The sequence below is a fragment of the Mizuhopecten yessoensis genome, unplaced genomic scaffold (assembly GCF_002113885.1).
Source record: "Mizuhopecten yessoensis strain PY_sf001 unplaced genomic scaffold, ASM211388v2 scaffold10743, whole genome shotgun sequence".
Lineage (NCBI taxonomy): Eukaryota > Metazoa > Mollusca > Bivalvia > Pectinida > Pectinidae > Mizuhopecten > Mizuhopecten yessoensis.
Genome location: NW_018408699.1, coordinates 92,910 through 116,542, shown reverse-complemented (window position 1 = coordinate 116,542; position 23,633 = coordinate 92,910). Strand labels below are relative to the sequence as shown.

Here is a 23,633-nt window from a genome sequence, read left to right as displayed (position 1 = left end):
GATACCCTCTCCCTACTGACAATCGTTTGTGATACTTCTTCCCCTTCAACCAGTTATGATACCCCTCCCCTTACTGACAATCGTTTGTGATACTTCTTCCCCTTCAACCAGTTATGATACCCTCTCCCTACTGACAATCGTGTGTGATACTTCTTCCCCTTCAACCAGTTATGATACCCTCTCCCTACTGACAATCGTTTGTGATACTTCTTCCCCTTCAACCAGTTATGATACCCTCTCCCTACTGACAATCGTTTGTGATACTTCTTCCCCTTCAACCAGTTATGATACCCTCTCCCTACTGACAATCGTTTGTGATACTTCTTCCCCTTCAACCAGTTATGATACCCCTCCCCTTACTGACAATCGTTTGTGATACTTCTTCCCCTTTAACCAGTTATGATACCCCTCCCTTACTGACAATCGTTTGTGATACTTCTTCCCCTTCAACCAGTTATGATACCCTCTCCCTACTGACAATCGTGTGTGATACTTCTTCCCCTTCAACCAGTTATGATACCCTCTCCCTACTGACAATCGTTTGTGATACTTCTTCCCCTTCAACCAGTTATGATACCCCTCCCCTTACTGACAATCGTTTGTGATACTTCTTCCCCTTTAACCAGTTATGATACCCTCTCCTTACTGACAATCGTGTGTGATACCTCTTCCCCTTTAACCAGTTATGATACCCCTCCCCCTACTGACAATCGTTTGTGATACTTCTTCCCCTTCAACCAGTCATGATACCCCTTCCTTACTGACAATCATTTGTGATACCCCTCCCTTACTGACAATCGTTTGTGATACCCCTCCATTACTGACAATCGTTTGTGATACTTCTTCCTCTTCAACCAGTTATGATACCCCTCCCTTACTGACAATCGTTTGTGATACCCCGCCCCAGCAACCATTTGAGATAACCGTAACTCTCCGCCCTCTCTTTTGTCTTTGATTGCCTCATTAGGACTTGATGAGCGGACATTTCACTACTCGGATTAGCTAAATGATCCGATCTGATTTCCCCATTAGTGATAAAGGACGTCTAATTTGTGGTGGTACATCATACAAAAACGTATAATCATAAAGACTGAAGTCTGTCAATAAATCTTAATGTTCCGTGTAAGAGAAGAAGAAAAGTTAAGGACCCAGACAGTATGCACATCTTAACAAGCTCCCTCTCCGGGCTCTGAAGGACACTTCCAATAACGTGTCGGCATCAAACAAATACACGACTACTTATAATCCGGCTTTGTAAGGGAATCAGTAACGGTCCTACGTCTCTGGTAATTTGAAATATAAGGAAATCAGTAACGGTCATCATATTGATCGTCAGTAAAATATAAGGTATATATTATCTTATAAAGGCTCTCGGTTTACCGTGCATTCTATCCGAGTGAAACGTTCCAAATCAGTACACGACCAATGATTTGTTTTTTGTTTGTGTGCAAAAGGAATGATAAAATACAGCGGCCTGGCCGACATTCGACCTCTAGGACCTCCTATCTCCAGACAGACGCGGTCAAAGTTCAATAATGAAAAGAAAAGAAAAAAAGCAAATCCATCGTCACTGAAGAAGGGTATATTGCCCGAAATATTCAACGGTTGGCAATTTCCAGTTTTGGCTATTTAGTCTGTGACGTCATAATGGATATGTGATTATGACGTCATTAAGCCAACATATCTATGACGTCACAACTGAGTTTTGGTGTTGCTGGGCGAATCATTAATCAGTCAATAAAAGAGTCGGCACAATGGACGATGAAGTAGCTGAGCTCAAGAAGAGCGGGTATGCCCTCGGCGCTTTGCTGGGGGAGGGCTCCTACGCTAAAGTCAAGAGCGCATTTTCTTCAAAACTCAATGGCAGGGTCGCAGTGAAAATCATCAACAGGAAAAAGGCGCCTAAAGACTTCCGGGAAAAGTTCCTTCCTCGAGAATTAGACATCATCAAATGGATCGATCATCCGAACGTGGTGAAATTGTATGAAATTATAGAATTCAACGGAAAGGTATGATTTTCGTTCTAAATATTCTCGCTCTCTGCCGTCACCCTGACTGGATTTATGATCGGATAGCCGTCATATATAACAATGCGTGTGTTTATTACGTGCCGTGTGTTAAAGCAGTATATAACACCGGCAGCTCCATTTTACGACAGAACAACAAGATGAAGAGAAAACTCCCCCACATCGAGAAAAAATGTTGTTTACATAGTAAACTGAACATTTTGACGGTAATACTGTTACTACGTTTTTATATAAATGCAGCAGTTACCGGAATACTACAGCACCTGATTAATGACACCGATGATATTTAACAAGTAAATAATAATTACCGATTCTCTTTAGTCGTAATTAGATGCAATTTCTAAATCAATCAACATATTCCTATTATTATACAAATCACTTGTCAGACCTCATATTGCGTACTGCTCCACAATATGGTCACCCCTCCTATAAAGACTCGAGCTCACAATTACTGGAAATCATACAACGACTGGCAACTAAACGGTTAATTACATAGACTTACCTAACCCAGATCGACTAAAACCACTAGGACTTCCCACACCTGAATATAGAAGACTAGGGGCTGATACGATTCATGTGTACACAATTCTGAGTGGTGTGGATGATGCAGACAAGTCTAAATTATTTACTGAATCCACCTATCCGGCAACTAGAGGTCACCAGCTAAAGGTCTTTAAGAAACAACGCCGCTTAAACACCACCAAGAACATTGTCAGCAATCGTGTAGTTACTAATAGGAACAATCTATCAGCTGTAGTGGTTAATGCCGAAAGTTTAAATAGTTTTAAAAATAGGTTAAACGTGCACTGGAAAGATCATGCACACACATTTTATCCGTTCTTTTAATCTACGATGTGTAAATATTTATTAATACTATTGCGACAATTAGACTTCACTAGACGTCTAGATATATTTAATCTCATACAATGTATGCCATTCTTCGCGCACTCCATCATCAACCAATTAATTAACGAAATGCAGATAAATAACATCATTACATGTACCAGCCACAGGCTTTCCATTGATGTATTACCTATGAGAAATCTATGAGAATCCATCGAAGTATCCCCAAACTCTCTTTCGCACGAGCCATGACGTAAACGCTGCGCGGTAGTCGTCAACCCCTAAATCCACCCCATCCTCCCCGAACTCCATCCCACCCACAAGTCACTCATTCCCGTTGTATCAAAACCGGAACCGATAGATACAGATTCCCATCCACCTCTACTCCACTTCGCCCACACGTCACTCCATCCCCTAACTTAACCCCATCCAACCTAACTCCTCCCCATCTCCTCCCCATCCGCCCCTTACTCCCCTCCACCCACACATCACTCCACCCCTTTACTCAATCCCATCCACCCTTAACTCGCCCCAACCCCACCCGTCACTCTCCCCCCCCCCTCCCCTAATTCAATCCCATCAAACCTTCACGTCATCCAACACGTCACTCCACCCCACCATTCATCCTCCTTACCCTCCCATAACTCCATCCCACCACCCTACCCAAATCATACATCGATATTTTGGTATTTACACGACAGGTGACGTTCAGTAGACAGGCGACTTCGGTAGTCAGGTGACGTTCAGTAGACAGATGACTTCAGTAGACAGGCGACTTCGGTAGACAGGTGACGTTCAGTAGACAGGTGACTTCGGTAGACAGCTTCGGTAGACAGGCGACTTCGGTAGACAGATGACATCGGTAGACGGTGACTTCTATAGACAGATGACTTAATTATAAGTAGACAGGGGACTTCGGTAGACAGGTGACGTTCAGTAGACATGTGACATCGGTAGACAGGCGGCTTCGGTAGACAGGGGACTTCGGGAGACAGGCGACTTCGGTAGACAGGTGACATCGGTAGACAGGTGACATCAGTAGACAGGCGACGTCGGTAGACAGATGACATCGGTAAACGGTGACTTCTATAGACAGATGACTTAATTATAAGTAGACAGGCGACTTCGGTAGACAGATGACATCGGTAGACGGTGGCTTCTATAGACAGATGACTTAATTATAAGGAGACAGGGGACTTCGGTAGAAAAGTGACGTTCGGTAGACAGGTGACATCGGTAGACAGGTGACATCGGTAGACAGGTGACTTCGGTAGACAGGTGACGTTCAGTAGACATGTGACATCGGGAGACAGGCGGCGTCGGTAGACAGGCGACTTCGGTAGACAGGCGACTTCGGTAGACAGATGACATCGGTAGACGGGGACTTCTATAGACAGATGACTTAATTATAAGTAGACAGGCGACTTCGGTAGACAGATGACATCGGTAGACGGGGACTTCTATAGACAGATGACTTAATTATAAGTAGACAGGCGACTTCGGTAGACAGGTGACGTTCAGTAGACATGTGACATCGGGAGACAGGCGGCGTCGGTAGACAGGCGACTTCGGTAGACAGGCGCCTTCGGTAGACAGGTGACATCGGTAGACAGGTGACTTCGGTAGACAGGCGACTTCGGTAGACAGGGGACATCGGTAGACAGGTGACATCAGTAGACAGGCGACGTCGGTAGACAGGTGACATCGGTAAACGGTGACTTCTATAGACAGATGACTTAATTATAAAGAGGCAGGGGACTTCGGTAGAAAAGTGACGTTCGGTAGACATGTGACATCGGTAGACAGGTGACTTCGGTAGACAGGTGACATCGGTAGACAGGTGACTTCGGTAGACAGGTGCCATCGGTAGACAGGTGACTTCGGTAGACAGGTGCCATCGGTAGACAGGTGACTTCGGTAGACAGGTGACGTTCAGTAGACATTTGACATCGGTAGACAGGCGGCTTCGGTAGACAGGCGACTTCGGTATACAGGCGACTTCGGTAGACAGGTGACATCGGTAGACAGGTGACATCGGTGGACAGGTGACTTCGGTAGACAGGTGACTTCTATAGACAGGTGACTTTGTGTAGCCAGGCGAATTCTATAGACAGGTGACTTCTATAGACAGGTGACTTCTATAGACAGGTGAATACTTTAGACAGGTGAATACTTTAGACAGTTACATTCTATAGACAGGTGAATACTTTAGACAGTTACATTCTATAGACAGCTTCAGATGGGTTGGACTCTTTTTAGTGGATGACTTTATTGGTTTGAATAAAAAAGAGGGAGAACGATTTCTTTATGTTTTAAATATTTTCATACCCCCATTTTCCAGGTTTATATTATGATGGAGTATGCAGGCCACGGGGATCTTTTAGAATACATCAAACTCCGCGGAGCAGTGCCAGAAGATCGTGCCCAGACCATGTTCAAACAAATTGTCTACGCCGTGGCCTATCTCCACGGACAGAAAATAGTCCACAGGTAATTGCTGCACGTGTGATAATCGTTATTATCAGAGGGCTGATTATTTCCTGTTCACATGAAAGTGAATGCAAATCAAATGTGATTTTTGTCGCCCTATTCTACTGTTCCGAAGCCGTGTTTGTGTGCGTTAGGGCGAACTTTGTTTTCGCAAAAATGATCTTTATTTCTCTCGACACAAACTACTTGAAATGTATGGACATACGTAATTCGGTAAGATGTCGATTCGACCTCCGAAGTTGATACATAGGAAATTTACATTCTTAATTCAATGCTAAAAGTACAAAAATATCTAGTTCAGCTGAACTGCAAAATGTACATTTCTTCTGCTACAATATACCTAACCTGCATCTATTTTTTCCGTTTTCTTTTTGCAGAGATATGAAATGTGAAAATCTCCTTCTGGATTGTATGAACAACATTAAAATATCCGATTTTGGATTTGCTCGTTACTTCGAACCTAGCGACGTCAGCAAGACATTTTGCGGAAGCGCAGCATACGCAGCTCCGGAAGTTCTTCAGGGAATTCCCTATCACCTACCGTCTCACGACATCTGGAGCATGGGGGTCATTCTGTATATCATGGTGAGGCAGTTTTCTGTAACTTCCGTCATATTATTATTTCAGTACACACACCATTGAAGTATTCGCGGCCAATGTATGATATTCTGTTTTTTACTGCAGTGCCGTTATGAGTATATTATGAGGAGTTCTTTTTACACAATCAATGGAATCTTGTATGTGACGTTTCGATGACCTGTACGATGTGTACACTGTCACCTTCATCAGACAAATGGCCAGTGAAGCGTATGCGCACAAAGGTGTAAAATGTGTACGAGTTGTCCATAAAGTCGATGACAATTTCGGCTACGCTGTAAGCGTATGTAAAATAGCTGTTATATATGTATCGAAATGACTCCATTCAGCTTCGCTTTGTTTAATACTTGGTCATAGATGTGCGAGAGTATTTGAGCCCCCTCGTCTCGATTTAGAACTGGCCCACTGCGGCTTATCCAGATGGCTTCCTTTATCTGCCGATTGAACACATTGCTCTCTCTGTCCAAAACTTTGGAGTTATCCCAGTCAATCACATGGGTTTTCTGTGTGGCATGGTCTGTGCTTTCCGATTTATTTATCTGGGACTTCGACTGCTTCCTTTCTGATCAGGTGATTTTTTTACCATCTTGGGTTTCTGTGTCTTTCCGGTGATCACCAAGGCGGACCCCAAAACGCTTTGCGACGTTTTCTTTAGGTGTTTTATCCTTAGGGTGTACTAGGATATTGCGAAGCGTCTTGTGGGGCTTCATGGCTGTTGCTATGTCATGACCGCCATATATCCTCTGGATGGTTTCGGATATATCCTTTATATACGGGATGACCACTTGACCTTTGGTTTTGTTCTTATCCTTCATTGGCATTTTCTTGCTCTTCCCCTTACTTTGACACTGTGTTTGTACCCGTTTTAGGGCCCATTCCGGATATGCACAATTCTCATTGTCCTAGCGATGTGATTCTGCTCTTGTGTTTTGTCCTGTTGTTCTGTGACTATTGTATCACAGCTGTTGAGCAATGTACGTATGACGCCGAATTTCTGGTGCAAAGGATGGTGAGATTTGAAGTTCGGGTAATGGTTCGCATGGGTCTTTTTTCTATAGACCAATACCTTCACGGTTCCGTCCTCTTTATCTACCATTAGAGTGTCTAGGAAGGACATTGTGCCGTTGGTTTCTTCCTCACATTTAAATTTGTGAATCACTAAGTATATTTTAGATGGCGAGGTGACCAAATTACGTATCAATCTGCCAAAAATTCCAATTATTTAACAGCTGGTTCGTAAGTATGTTTACAGTGACCTTTTTCATTTTGTTTACTGCCTTGAACAGGTATGCGCCTCTATGCCCTATGACGACTCAAATATCAAGAAGATGGTCAACCAACAACTTGAAAAGAAAATTGGGTTCTCCAGAGGCAAAAAGTTGTCCCTGGATGTGAAGGACCTCGTCATCAGACTGTTGGAGGTTAACGTCAAGAAGCGACCGAATGTTGCCGCAATCAAAAATCACCCATTCGTGTTGAACGCTGCTGCGCAGAACGGCGAATGTGACCAGAACCAGCAAGCATCCAGTAGCTCCGACAGACCTGTTTGTAGAAAGGACAACTCGTTTGGCTCGTCTCTCAAGATAGACCTCACCGACAAGGTCCGCCTCAAGGAGCGGTAGCCAGCTTTAATCTGTTATACTTTCTACGAGAATATCAATTTATTTGTCGTCAAGTTAATTTAATAATAATATACATAATTCACCAATTAGATACTCATTTATATTTTAATAAATTTGACTGAAATATTTTGTTCGTTATTATAATATATCACAGAAAACTCTTGGATGGAGAACACTTTTATACTGTAAAAAAGAAAATAATGCAATGTTAATCAACTGATTATACCATAAAACGACACATTACAACACAGCTCAAATGTGATCAACTAAATACACAAATAACGACTGCCGGGGTTCGATTTCCCGATCTCTACATCCCTAGAATATGTCATGACAAAATCAAGGGTACGCGGCTAGCTACGTATTTGATTGGTTTCATGTATAAAAAAAACCACAATCGCTAGATTTATATCTCTCTTATGAAGATTAAAGGGGAGCGACACATGACTTCAAAGCCGGTCAAAATAATCGTGTCCTTACTGCGCGATTCTTTTTTTCTGTTTGTCAAGAGGATCAAACTAGTATCATCCACAAGGTGGTGTTTACAGAGCCTCCGATTTTGAGTGAGCGTAACTCCTGGAATAACATACATTTCTATACATATGTATATCTCCTCTGCACCCCGGTATGCACCCAGCACACATACACACATGCATGTATGGATTACACACATGGGTGCAGTTGTGACAGGGAAGAAGATAACAGAACGTATCACCGAGTACATCTTCCTCGATTTACAGGAAATGTTGATCACTCATCCTTATGTTCACTAATGCTACACAAGTCTCTAAAGTTCTCCCCAGTGTAGACGGAATTACCATCAACAGTTCACAGTGATCGTCAATACCAGAAGGCGTTATGACAAGGTCTTGTTTCATCAGAATGTTTCAATTAATTACAAGTGTCTTCTTTTACAAGTTTAATACAAGTCTAGCTTAAATTGGATCATTTTTGTCACATGACAATAAATCGATTAATTTTAACAACTTCAAGCATTACAATATGCATATTCTACCAAGTGTTCGATGTAACAACACCTTTCATTGGCTAATAACCATGGATCATGTCACTTATTTCCCAACAGACTAACGCTCTTCCAGATACCTCTCCCGCAAATGTAAACGAGCGAGCTGCGGGGACTGCTTTGCTTTGTCAAATGAGGGTATAGGCATTTCATTTTATTTTCCCTATCTTTTTCTCAACCTTGTTTTATATTACACTATAATACAAGCACATATATTGACTATTTCTAAAACAAAGACCGACTAGAACGTCCACTATATTTCGTTATCTATATATGGGGGAATTTCTGCGATACCTACTCAATCATGCATTTAAAACTTGAGTTGTTCCTCTGTAACAGAAGGCCGGCTGTCCAATGATTTCTCACTTGAACTCTACGTAGTCGTTACTTGGTGGTGATCCGAATTGGTTCCAATTTTTTGTGTGATCCGAATAGGCTCTGGGAGGCACGGTAGTCTAGTGGTAGGACGCCGGGCTCGTGACCGAAGGGTTGCGTGTTCGAGTCACGGCACGATACTGTGTTGTATCTTTGAGCAAGATACTTTACTCCGCTTGTTCCAGTCTACTCAGCTGTAAATGAGTACGTAGTTAACCAGCGCTAGAACTGTTGAATGCTAGCTGTTAGCGCCAAAATGGCAGCACTGGCTGTATGCTCCCCAGGGAGTTGAGAAAGATATTGGCTGGTTGCAAAGGCCATATAACCATGGATAATAATTTGTGAACCGCTTTGAGACGACCTACGAACTAGATTGTGATGAAGCGGTATATAAGAACCTCGAATTACTCTTATTATGATTTATTTGCTGTTGTTATTCGAATAAGCTTATTTTTCTTTTGGGACCCAAACAATAATTGATTTTGACGGACACGTGCCAAATATAGGAAAGTTATTCCTATCGTGCTAGTAATTGTCGTGGCTGTACGTTAAGTTCTCCGCGTCTTTAAGTCTTTACTATCAGCAGCAGAAATTTCATGTTTGAACTAAAAGAAAATATTTCACCTACATTGGCTGGCCAATAAACGCCGTTACATCAAACAACGCACCAACACTAAATAGCGCAGCCGTACAAATTTGTCACATAAATACAAATTAATAGTTAAGTCGTCAGGCAGTCGCAGTACAGAAAATTTATGGTGCAAACTTTCTGCTTAACACTGTCTACTGTCGCAAAAATACGAATGTCGTAATTATTACACTGGTAAAAGGCTAGCCGCCTCCTACCAATTTGGAAAATACCCCATTAGCTCAAAGAGAGGTCCTGTGCTCGATCCCTTACGCAAGCACTTAGAAAAAAACTAATTTCCTCTGTTACATTGGGCCCAAGCAGGGACCCCGGAACTATTGACAAAATCTTAGTCTTGCTCTTAACCATCTCTGTCTTAATGAACAGCGATATCACAGACATATCATACAACGCTGCCTTAATGAACAGCGATATCACAGACATATCATACAACGCTGCCTAAATGAACAGCGATATCACAGACATATCATACATCGCTGCCTAAATGAACAGCAATATCACAGACATATCACACGACGCTGCCTTAATGAACAGCGATATCACAGATATATCATACAACGCTGCCTTAATGAACAGCGATATCACAGATATATCATACAACGCTGCCTTAATGAGCAGCAATATCACAGACATATCATACAACGCTGCTTAACTGAACAGCAATATCACAGACATATCATACAACGCTGCTTTAATGAACAGCAATATCACAGACATATCATACAACGCTGCCTAAATGAACAGCGATATCACAGACATATCATACAACGCTGCCTTAATGACCAGCAATATCACAGACATATCATACAACGCTGCCTAAATGAACAGCGATATCACAGACATATCATACAACGCTGCCTTAAGGAACAGCGATATCACAGACATATCATACAACACTGCCTTAATTAACAGCAAATCACAGACATATCATAAAACGCTGCCTTAATGAACAGTATTATCACAGACATATCATACAACGCTACCTTAATGAACAGTAATATCACAGACATATCATACAACACTGCCTTAATTAACAGCAAATCACAGACATATCATAAAACGCTGCCTTAATGAACAGTAATATCCCAGACATATCATACAACGCTACCTTAATGAACAGTAATATCACAGACATATCATACAACACTGCCTTAATTAACAGCAAATCACAGACATATCATCAAACGCTGCCTTAATGAACAGTAATATCACAGACATATCACACAACGCTACCTTAATGAACAGCTATATCACAGACATATAATAAAACGCTACCTTAATGAACAGCGATATCACAGGCATATCATACAACGCTGCCTTAATGAGCAGCAATATAACAGACATATCATACAACGCTGCTTTAATGAACAGCAAATCACAGACATATCATACAACGCTGCCTTAATGACCAGCAATATCACAGACATATCATACAACGCTGCCTTAATGAACAGCGATATCACAGACATATCATACAACGCTGCTTTAATTAACAGCAATATCACAGACATATCATACAACGCTGCTTAACTGAACAGCGATATCACAGACATATCATACAACGCTGCTTTAATTAACAGCAATATCACAGACATATCATACAACACTGCCTTAATTAACAGCAAATCACAGACATATCATAAAACGCTGCCTTAATGAACAGTAATATCACAGACATATCATACAACGCTACCTTAATGAACAGCTATATCACAGACATATAATAAAACGCTACCTTAATGAACAGCGATATCACAGGCATATCATACAACGCTGCCTTAATGAGCAGCAATATCACAGACATATTATACAACGCTGCTTTAATGAACAGAAATATCACAGACATATCATACAACGCTGCCTTAATGAGCAGCAATATATCACAGACATATCATGCAACGCTGCCTTAATGAGCAGCAATATCACAGACATATTATACAACGCTGCTTTAATGAACAGAGATATCACAGACATATCAAACAACGCTGCCTTAATGAACAGCAATATCACAGACATATCATACAACGCTGCTTTAATGAACAGCAAATCACAGACATATCATACAACGCTGCTTTAACGAACAGCGATATCACAGACATATAATACAACGCTTCCTTAATGAACAGCAATATCTCAGACATATCATACAACGCTGCCTTAATGAACAGTAATGCCACAGACATATCATACAACGCTGCTTTAATGAACAGCGACATCACAGACATATAATACAACGCTACCTTAATGAACAGCGATATCACAGACATATCATACAACGCTGCCTTAATGAGCAGCAATATATCACATACATATCATGCAACGCTGCCTTAATGAGCAGCAATATCACAGACATATCATACAACGCTGCCATAATGAACAGCGATATCACAGACATATCATACAACGCTGCCTTAATGAGCAGCAATATATCACATACATATCATGCAACGCTGCCTTAATGAGCAGCAATATCAGAGACATATTATACAACGCTGCTTTAATGAACAGAGATATCACAGACATATAATACAACGCTACCTTAATGGACAGCAATATCACAGACATATCATACAACGCTGCCATAATGAACAGCGATATCACAGACATATCATACAACGCTGCCTTAATGAGCAGCAATATATCACATACATATCATGCAACGCTGCCTTAATGAGCAGCAATATCAGAGACATATTATACAACGCTGCTTTAATGAACAGAAATATCACAGACATATCATACAACGCTGCTTTAATGAACAGCGATATCACAGACGTATAATACAACGCTACCTTAATGAACAGCAATACCACAGACATATCATACAACGCTGCTTTAATGAACAGCAAATCACAGACATATCATACAACGCTGCTTTAACGAACAGCGATATCACAGACATATAATACAACGCTACCTAAATGAACAGCAATATCACAGACATATCATACAACACTGCCTTAATTAACAGCTATATCACAGACATATCATACAAAGCTACCTTAATGAACAGCGATATCACAGGCATATCATACAACGCTGCCTTAATGAGCAGCAATATATCACAGACATATCATGCAACGCTGCCTTAATGAGCAGCAATATCACAGACATGTCATGCAACGCTGCCTTAATGAGCAGCAATATCACAGGCATATCATGCAACGCTGCCTTAATGAGCAGCAATATCACAGGCATATCATGCAACGCTGCCTTAATGAGCAGCAATATCACAGACATGTCATGCAACGCTGCCTTAATGAGCAGCAATATCACAGACATATCAAACAACACTGCCTTAATGAACAGCAATATCACAGACATATAATACAACGCTGTCATAATAAACAACTGAAAATTAAAAAATAAATCCGCAGTCATACCAATTGATACATCAATAAAAACGGTGATATTATGCAATACAGCCGTGTCAGTTGATACAGCCCGTACAAACAACACAGTCACATTAAACAGCGTTATCAAACAAGACAACGATACCAAACACCGCAGCACACGAAATAACAGTTATACATGTATATATGCATCACTCAATAAAATCATAACAAACAACACTGCCCAAACAAACAAAACAGTCACACAAATCAGCGATCACATTATACCGAATATAGCTACCTCGAAATTGGTTTGCTTCACCAAAGTCCACGTTAATGGAAGTGTGACGTCATACGCTTGTTTCTTTTGTTATCGAATGTCAAGACTCACTTACGAAGGCAAAAATGGAGCCTTTCAGTCTGAATAAAGAAAATAGGACATTTATCGCAATAAGTAGAAAGTATGTCTGCCCAAACGTGGTTAGTGCCGATCTTTATAATGTTATTTGCTGAGGATTGACGGACGGTTAGCAGTGTGCTGATGCTACTCGGACAAACATCTCGGCAGTTCTGCTTTGCTCTCGGTTTTAATGGAAAACGTATTTATGTTGGGGAGGGGGTATCCACCATTGTTTGTTTATTCAATATCAAGACGTGTTGCTGCTTTCGTAAAAGTCAATGATATGATATTTAGAGTTTTTATCTGAGAAGTAGCTATATGCTGTGCGTGTGAGGTTGGGGTGTACGGCGTTACCACACTGTACCATCACGGGTGTTACACTAACATGTCCCACAGCCACGAGCTGATTTAATAAAAGATAAACAATGTCGACGCAATATCCCAGGATACTATGGGTAATACAGAAATAAATTAGAGATTTGTCTCTTACTTGCCAAAATGAAACCAAATGGAAACAAATGACATCAAAAATGTTACTATTTCTTTCGCGACCACTGTATAACGTTAATGCAGGCAAATTTGTCACATAAGTAAGGGTTTAGGTTAATTATTCGTTCAAAAATCGTATTATCAAAATGCCGACAAGCACAAGTACAGAAGAAGATTAGACTGAAATGCCTATAAATAAACATTGTTGTAAACACGCCTGAATGACTTCACAAAACAACATTTGTAATGTCATTAGGCTTCCGTGCTTTTGCTCAAATGTGCAAGCAGTTGTTTAAGGATTGACCTTCATTTTGACGGCGTATACGGTAGTATGAACGCAGTTGTCAACGAACATATTCTACGGTGCGCGTTAGGTCAATCCTTATATTTACATTAAAAAAGGTTTAAATGCTACATTACACAACAAAACACGTCGAAGCGGGTTGCCACGACAGTATATTTACATTTGCATGGCGTTGTCACTATATAGTCTTTTTGAAAGTTGTGTCGTTGATGGGACTTTAGTTACCATGCATCACGAGACACAATTCTTAGCGTATTAATACAACACTGACCGGAACTACAATATCCAATATAAATAAACATGACGGCTGCTAAAATATCGCTGGGCATTGTGAGATTTGACAATGTCATTGTAAATTTATGTGCAAAATAAAAATAAAATAAAAAAACACTTTTATTACAACGAAAACAAGACCAAGGTCTGCAATATCGTACAAAATGCACATCGGTTGAAATAGCCAATGCTGGCAATGGAAACAATTTTAACGCTCGTGCAATTTTTGAATTTATCAGAAATATCGTCTGTTACACTGCACTGATCAACAGGGGCTCTTTACAAATGTCTGAAATACACATATTCTATAGACCTACTGACACATATGTTACAGACCTACCGATATGAGTCACAGCACACATAAACATTTCAGACATTTGAAACGAACCTGTGCTCCGTCGCAAGATCACTCACTTCAAACGCTATCAGTTTCACGCGTCTCGCATCCACGGTTTCCTCAGTTTCTGACATGTCAAATAACGAGGCCGTTATAGAATCTACCGACTGTTGTCAGGTTCTCATACAATAAACAAATAAGTTCACGCCTGGATTCTTCACAAAATGAGCAAAGAGTTAATTTCGAATTACATTTGTAACTTCCAAAAATAACTCGAATTTACGGTGTTCACTTTATTTATCAATGCGCGAAATTTGTTCCGGGGAAAAATCGAAACAATTTCAAATATAACTTTCAGCTCAGAGTTCTATTGATAAACTTAAATCACCCTATATACATATCATACGCAATTGTATTGATACTGAATTGTAGAATAAAATTGAAGTGTTTGTTAAAATTTCAAAGTACTAATTTGTTTGCCAATCAGCATGCGACAACACGCTGTTCCAACTATTGAACGAATTTGTGTGGACTGTCGATAAGGCGGAAACTTTAAAGTTTAAATATAAATTGTAAGTTAAAAAAGAACATAAGAAACAGAGAAAACGTAAATATAAGTATTGAACTGTTTTTGTATGGTATTTATGATCGATTTGAATGACACAGCTTTGCACATTATGTGGTTTGCTTGCAAAGCTGTCATTCAAATCGATCATATATACCATACAAAAACAGTTCAATGCTTAAATAGTTCCAGTGAATCTACATAGATATATGAGTAAAAAAAATACGCAGTGAACAACACTATTTGTTTCCTTTCGTGGTTTTTAATTTTTAAAATTAAGCAATTTTAGAATTCCTTCGAACTTTTATATTCATTTACAACGGTCATCATGTACGCGCATTGACACACTGCTTATGGAGTGACGCGGTCGAATGTTTCAGAGCGAAGCCGCCATTGTTGACGTTACCGCCAAAGAAATTTGAATGTGCATCCAAGGAATAAGAAGTTTGTAAGCATTCTTTTGTTGTATAATTAGACATAATGGATCCTGAATATGTTCTTTGTATCTAGATGGTGAATGAACCAAGAATTGGTTGTCATTGGACTGTTATTTTGCTGAAACGTGGACGGCGCCATATTTGAAACAAGTATCAATCCGCCGAGCCTTTTTTCGCTGCGTATACGCTAATTTATATGCAGTCAGAGTTTACTAAGCTGAAGGCGGGAGACATGTAAATATAGGTGTTTAAATGTAAAATTTTGTATGTTTATGTTACACAAGTCGTACTGATACGAACAGCTCCAAATGTGTGTGTGTAACAATGATTAACATTAAAATACACGGCTTTTCTTAGTTGTGATAGTTAATTTTCGGTAACTTGAAGAAAACGATTCCTGCTGTTTGAGAAAGATGGCTGATATCGGCTGAGGTAATGTCAATTTACATGATACATAGTTAAAACTCAGTCCTGAACAAATTTAAACTTCCATCGGGACCGGATGAGAGGGTGTTTTGAAAAAAACCCCACAACTTCTGTTGAATAGCCAAAATGCCTAGCCTAATTATATTTGACCCAAAACATGCTTCAAATGAAGGACTTTATCCATTTTCATAGTCGTGAGTCTAGTTGTGTTTAAACAAGTAAATGATTTCTTTTGGATATTTGGCCAGTTGTATTGTGGGATGAAGGCTTATCAAGTTTGTTCAAATGAGAGACCTTGACGCACTTTCAAGGTGAATGTCTCAAATGTGTTAAACATTTTTAACGACTTCCTCTGAATAGGCGAAATGCTTAGAATCATTACATTTTATTTGTAGCATGATGTAATGGAGGACTACCAATTGTTTTAAATGAATGAACATTAATTCACTATAAAGATGACATAAGTACACGTAATATTATATTTATTATTCTAATAAAGATTCATTAGGTGTGATTCCCGATGTTTAGTCAGGATAATGTTAGCTTATTTTCTATCAAGAGTGTATAAAGAATCAACCCTGCAGGTCGGGGATAGAGGAAAAAATACACCTGCATATATCATAAGAGGCTACTAATGAGAGAAAGCCCTGCAGAATTGGGGATTTGCTTTTGTGCCCTCTACTTGGGGACACAAAAGCGACCAAAATAAATCTGCTGCACTAATTGCAACATTTGGGATCTTTATATTTCTTTCTACTTCTAACTTCCTTTTTTTTCCTAACGCCTTGTTTGGCAACACCTCACTTTTGGCCTTAATGTTGAGCGTTCGCTCTGGTGAGGAAGGTAAAGGGAGAGATGTAATGTCTATCTTTTATAATCCGTACTTTAGTATGTACCCAACCGGAACACCGGAAGTAACTCTTCACGAATAAAAGTTAGTAATGTAATAACCAGCATGGTCTCCGGAGTTGTGTGTTCGCCATCTATGAATGTACCTTGTCTTGGCCATCCCCTGGTGTCCTTCGTTAGCAATGCGTATGGCTCGATCTCCTAGTGATGCTGGAAGTATGATTCTGTGGTCCCTCAGCAAAATAATGCCAGAGTGAACAGTTAGCTCGTCCCAAACACTCTTGATGGCGGTTAGTTCCTCCTCCACATCAATGTTCTCTTCTCTCCCAATATTTTTTTGTATCATGCCGTCGTCCATTTCTGGTGAACTCGATGGCTTTCAGTAATGCAGGGCTGTGTATAGTAGCTTCCCTTAACTCATCGAAAATGAATTGGACAGGGCAGGGCTTCCTCTGTCACAAATTTGACATTATAGTCGGCAATCTCCTCATGTGCAGATTTCTTGGATTTAACAGAATGTCGAGACATGTAGTCAGCAACATTTGTTGATACTTGATGTTAAGTTTATACGGCCGGAGTCTATTGTTTATCTTCTTAGAATTGATATTGCGAATTTCTTGCACTCCGTAACAGTATTCATCTTCACTTTCATCGCGGGGTGTTTCAACATCGACAGCTTTCACTGACGCGTCTCTTTGTTGACTTATTTCGACACATCCTGCTAAAATGACCTTGACCTTAACATGAATGACATTGTTTACCCTTGGCCGGGCAAGGACCACTTTCCTACATTGTGCTGTCTGGGCTTGTTTTTGATAAAGTCCATATTGGGACGAGTTTGTCTTTGGGTCAGTTTTTGGTCGATTTTCTCGGGGCGAGCTAGTATATCTTTGATTATAAAATCTGTTTAAATTTTGAACGTTTGATTGGGGTTTCTTTCTCCTTTTGGTACTCACTACGTTAACTGTTTGTTATCTCTCCATCGTCAGCCCCTGTGTCTCAACAAGCTCCATGGTACTTCCATATTTTAGGATGTCGTCTAGCGTTCACGTTTTCTTCTTCTTCTTCCATTACAAGGATCAGAACTCCAAGGTTGGAGTGCAATTGACCCTAGACGGTGGCATTTCAAAAAATATTTCTTTTGTAATTTTTAGGTATTATATTAAAACTATGTACATATAACGAGGATGTAAAATTAGTAAAGAGACTGGTGGTAACCTTCAAGTAGGTATTTGAAAGAAGGTAATTCCTCACCAAGGGCCAGTGGTAATGAGTTCCAGGTTATTATAGTTCTTGGGAAAAAAGAGAATTTGTAGGCGTCTTTTGGGGTAGATATTGTGTTTATTTTATGTGCCCCCCATGTTCGTCTGTCACCTGATTTCCAGTATGATGATGGGTTAATTTTAACGATGTTATGCGAGATCTTAGCATTGACAATCTAGCTTTTCCCCTTCTTTGTGATAAAGATTCCCAATCTAATGAGTTCATCATGTTTGTAATACAGCCTGGATCTCCAGACCTGTATACTCATTAAAAGTGTATCTCGCTGCTCTACGTTGTACATGGTCTAAGTGTTGTATGTGGTTGATGGAATAGGGGTCCCAACAAGTTGAGGCATATTCTAAAACTGGTCTTACAAGAGTAGTGTATGCCTGTGATTTAACTTTCCTAGAACATGAAGATGTATTTCGACGTAGGAAGCCCAAGGTCTTATTGGCCTTGTTGGTCACTGATTGAATGTGTTTGCCCCAAGTTAGGTCTGAACTGAAAGTGACACCAAGATATTTGTTAATATATACATTTTCTAAAATCTGATTTTGAAGGGTATAATTATAATTAATGATGTTTCTTTTTTTCGATACATTAATAATAGAACATGTACTGGTGTTTAACTTCATTTGCCACTTTTCTTCCCATTTTTCTAAAGACTTAAGGTCATTGTTCAACTTAGCACAGTCTTCAATAGAGTCTATTTGTGTATATAATAGACAGTCATCAGCATATAGTTTTATATTACATGAAACTGAGTCGGCAATATCATTTATGTACACCAAAAATAGTAGAGGGCCGATGACTGTCCCCTGAGGGACCCCTGAGAGGACAGGCCAGCTATCCGATTCTGTTCCATTTAGCAAGACTTTCTGGGATCTAGAATTCAAAAACTGAGATATCCAAAAAAAACATGTTTGTCTATTTATACCACAATAAGTAAGTTTAGATAGTAGCCTTTGAGGAACTTTGTCAAAGGCCTTTGAGAAATCTAAAAGTGCAATATCTGTCTGTTTGTTTTTATCTATGCTTCTGGCTAAGTCATCAATAGTTAAAATAGTTAAAATAAGTTGAGTTTCGGTAGAGTGCTTAGAACGAAAACCATGTTGAACAATTGTTAAAATATTGTTCTTGTCTTGGTGTTTGATGATGCTACTGTGAATGATATGTTCGAGGAGTTTACATGTTATGGATGTCCAGGAAACAGGACGGTAGTTTTCGGCAGAGTTTTCTCCGGCTTTCTAAATGCACATCGCCTTAGCTGGTTTGATTTACAGTTCTGTATGACTTGTGTGAGAATTTCTTTGTCTACGTTTGTAAACTCAGTCTTTCGACAATCTTCTAAGATCTGTAACAAATTCGTCCAAAGATTGCAGGCTTTGGGTTCTGTCCCCTGGCCGAGACATACCAAAGTCTTTAAAAATGGTAGTTTATACTCCTGCTTAACTTAACGCTCAGCAAATTAGGAGTGGGACAACTGGTTCGCCCGTTGTCAGTATAATGTGACCGGGTGGGGCGTCCTGCTGGGTGTCTTCGGCAGTATGTTTCAGTGAGGTAGCACTACAAAGTCGGCATCAGTTCCGCCCTATCACAAGGAGACAAACACGAACATATCGCAGCCTCCCAAAATACACACACATACACTACACGCATGCATCTTGCACACAGGGGAGGCCATCCTTAAATGACCTTAGCTGTTAATAGGACGTTAAAACAAAATCAAACAAACAAACAAACAAACCAAAGATTGCCCTTCTTTTTGTGCGCACGAGCGGAAGTTGTAAACTTCAATTTGTGTGTTATTTCCCGGTTTAAAATCTGCCGATAATACCTGTTTCGTAGCATCATAGGCAGTTTCAGTTTCTCCTTTTTGAGCTTCATATATGTCGATGCTTTATCTCCGACGTAGTGGAGGATTAGGGCTCTCCGACGAGTGTCATCGTCTAGCTCCATTGCTACGAACAGGTTTCAAGTCTGTTAAGCCATCTCTCCCATCCGGGACCGGCATTCGACTTATCGACGTCAGAATCAAATGGTGGAAATACTGGGAGTTTATCTATGGTTCTTCGTTGTCAAAATGTGGGAACGACTCTGATGATAGCCAATATATTTCAAAGTACATTCATAGACGGCGAACACACAACTCCGGAGACCATGCTGGTTATTACATTTCTAACTTTTATTCGTGAAGAGTTACTTCCGGGTTCCGGTTTGGTACATACTAAAGTACAGATTATATAAGATGGACATTACAGTCCCCAGGCCGGGACATACCATAGTCCTTAACAATGGTAGTTGTTATTCCCTACTTAACGTTCAGCATTTAGGGTAACGGCAACAAATGGTTCACCCGTTGTCAGTATAATGTGACCGAGCGGAATTCTGTGCTTGACGCCTTCGGTATGGTATTTCAGTGAAATAGCACTATAAAGTCGGCATCTGATCCGCGCTTTTACAAGGATACCCAACATACCCTGTCTCCTGCATACATACACGCATGTACGCTTACACAACACACATGGAGGCACGTCCTTAAGTGACCTCAGCAGTTAATAGTACATTAAACGAAATAAAGCAAAAGTATAAAGAATTGTTAATGTTGTCCAACTCTGAACGTCACTGGTCTGAGTTGTTTTTGCCAACAGCATTGGATAACGGGAAAGCAATACAGGCCCAGTGTGCTCTTCTTATATAAACTACTCCAGTATAATTTTACGATCCAGATTGAATATCGTAGTTCATTATGAAATGAACTCATATGGCTTACAATGTATGACTAGTCAGTTGTCTTCAGCACATATTTCTGTTTCTGTTAACTATTGTAAGAATCCCCAGGGACGGTGGTATGTACTCTAACGGACAGAGAGGCAAGTGTCTTCGCGGAAAACACAATTAATCATTTTCAACCATGCCTTCAAATATACATTACATATTGCTTTTAAAAATATATATATTTTTGAACATTGAAATGGAGTGATTATTTTTGAAGACTACCTAATAGACGCGTGGGTAGTAGTGCGCTACCAATATGAAATTCTTCATTTACTGAGCGTTTCACATTCGAATGTGTCAGCCGCAGTAAAAACAACATGTCAAACACAGCTGACATATTAGCAAGTTGTTTTTGTGTACCCTGAAATCGTGCTATTTGATGACATTTGATATAAATATTTTTAGTACTAAGCATATTTATCTGTTTGGAGGAAGCGCACTCAGACCCCGTGAGATGAAGGTGTTCCCTTGAGTGACGTCACCCTAGTTCGCTGCCCGGTCGATCTGTTTGACGTCCCCTACATCATGCTGACTGACGGCCCGTCCTTGTACAATTTCCATCGCTATGTGGTGCGTGTTTGTCCAGGAAACACAACAATGCGTCGTACGTCATCGGCTCCCGTGGCCGTCAATACGTCCCTAAATGGTGGAAGTGTCAGCTCCATTTTGTGTCGTGGTCCATACGTGTCTCTGTAGGGCCAGGCTATCGACTAGACCAGTTATAACCATTAACTCACTCAAGTGTTAGCATATCTCTGGAGGGATTCTTTCTTCGGTATTATAATCGTTCTTTTATCTGGAATCGACATTACACAGTCCAAATAGGCAGAAATAGTCCTCATAAATATTCATGACAGCCGAGAACACATTGACGTCACATGAAATTACTTGTATTATTGAGGAAAACTCATAATGGACGGAGATGGCGACTCAAGCACGAATTGTCATTGTGTTAATGTTGTCATGTTTAAATAAACCAATCATGCGAACGGAATATGTTTTATTCATTCTAGATGGTAGGAAACAAGATTTCCCATACAAAATACGGTAGAAACTTAGCTATTTGGTAAAACCAGTATCGAACGAAAGAATTAAAAAACACAATTTATCATACAAAAATGATTTAAGCAAAGTGTCTATAAATTTAATCATGATTTTTTTCAATAAGTATATCGAGCTCCCCTAACTGCCAGTCTTCACATCTACGGTTATCGTTCTAGTTCGAATTACAGAGAACAGAGCTACAGATGTACTAATCACCGGCAGTTAACCTAAACTCTCATTAAAAAGAATCAATAGACCCGATTTTTAAACAAACTGAGATGAGCTAGTTAAAATAAACAACAGTCAGTAACAAACTATTGGCACTTTGGCAGTATGCAAGCTCAAAGCAAGTAACAAACACAGGACACTTTGTCGTTATCCAAACCAAGGGCAAGACACAATCATGGGGCACGTCTTAAGTGTACAGGTCTCAACCAATAACAGTTTTTTTGACAGAAGCTAAATCTGAACATGTAACAAAAATACGGGATACTTTGACAGTATGCTAGCTCAGAGCAAGCAACAAACACGGTATAATGTAGCAGTATGCTAGCTCAGAGCAAGTAACAAACACGGTATAATGTGGCATTATGCTAGCTCAGAACAAGTAACACACACTGTATATATAATGTGGCAGTATGCTAGCTCAGAACAAGTAACACTCACGGTATATATAATGTGTCAGTATGCTAGCTCAAAACCAGTAACACACTCGGTATAATGTGGCAGAATGCTAGCTCAGAACACGTTACATACGCGGTATATATAATGTGGTAGTATGCTAGCTCAGAACAAGTTACACACACGGTATATATAATGTGGCAGTATGCTAACTCAGAACAAGTAACACTCACGGTGTATATACTGCGGCAGTATGCTAGCTCCGAACAAGTTACGCACACGAGATATATAATGTGGCAGTATGCTAACTCAGAACAAGTAACGCTCACGGTGTATATACTGTGGCAGTATGCTAGCTCCGAACAAGTTACACACACGAGATATATAATGTGGCAGTATGCTAGCTCAGAACAAGCTACACACACGGTATATCTAAAGTGGCAGTATGCTAGCTCAGAACAAGCATACTGCCACATTATACCGTGAGTGTTACATGTTCTGAGCTAGCAGACTGCCACTTTAGATATACCGTGTGCGTAGCTTGTTCTGAGCTACCATACTGCCACATTAAATATACCGTCTGTGTTACTTGTTGTGAGCTAGCATACTGGCACATTATATATCCCGCGTGTGTAACTTGTTCTCAGCTATAATACTGCCACATTATACCGCGAGTGTTACTTGTTCGGAGCTAACATACTGCCACATTAGATATACCGTGTGTGTGTCTTTTTCTGAGATAGCATTCTCCCACATTATATATACCGAGTGTGTAACTTGTTCGGAGCTAGCATACTGTCACAGTATATACACCATGAGTGTTACTTGTTCGGAGCTAACATACTGCCACAGTATATACACCGAGTAGTTTACCCAGTACACTATATA

At 40.1% G+C, this 23,633-nt stretch overlaps 1 protein-coding gene across 1 annotated transcript; it reads left to right on the top strand.

Annotated features, from left to right (window-relative positions):
• The first annotated feature begins 1,693 nt into the window (after positions 1 to 1,693).
• Positions 1,694 to 7,670, top strand: LOC110462062 (testis-specific serine/threonine-protein kinase 1-like). The gene is made up of 4 exons (XM_021515848.1): positions 1,694 to 2,009; positions 5,212 to 5,360; positions 5,738 to 5,945; positions 7,244 to 7,670. Exons 1-4 carry the CDS (start codon positions 1,755 to 1,757, stop codon positions 7,577 to 7,579), a joined length of 948 nt encoding a protein of 315 aa, XP_021371523.1. The 5' UTR covers positions 1,694 to 1,754; the 3' UTR covers positions 7,580 to 7,670.
• The last annotated feature ends 15,963 nt before the right edge of the window (positions 7,671 to 23,633 follow it).

Bases quoted from the DNA above. Each gene is read 5' to 3' on its own strand.
- LOC110462062 (XM_021515848.1), top strand. From the start codon at position 1,755: ATGGACGATGAAGTAGCTGAGCTCAAGAAGAGCGGGTATGCCCTCGGC. The intron at 2,010-5,211 runs GTATGATTTTCG...CCCATTTTCCAG, and splicing joins TTATAGAATTCAACGGAAAG to GTTTATATTATGATGGAGTA. The intron at 5,361-5,737 runs GTAATTGCTGCA...TTCTTTTTGCAG, and splicing joins GGACAGAAAATAGTCCACAG to AGATATGAAATGTGAAAATC.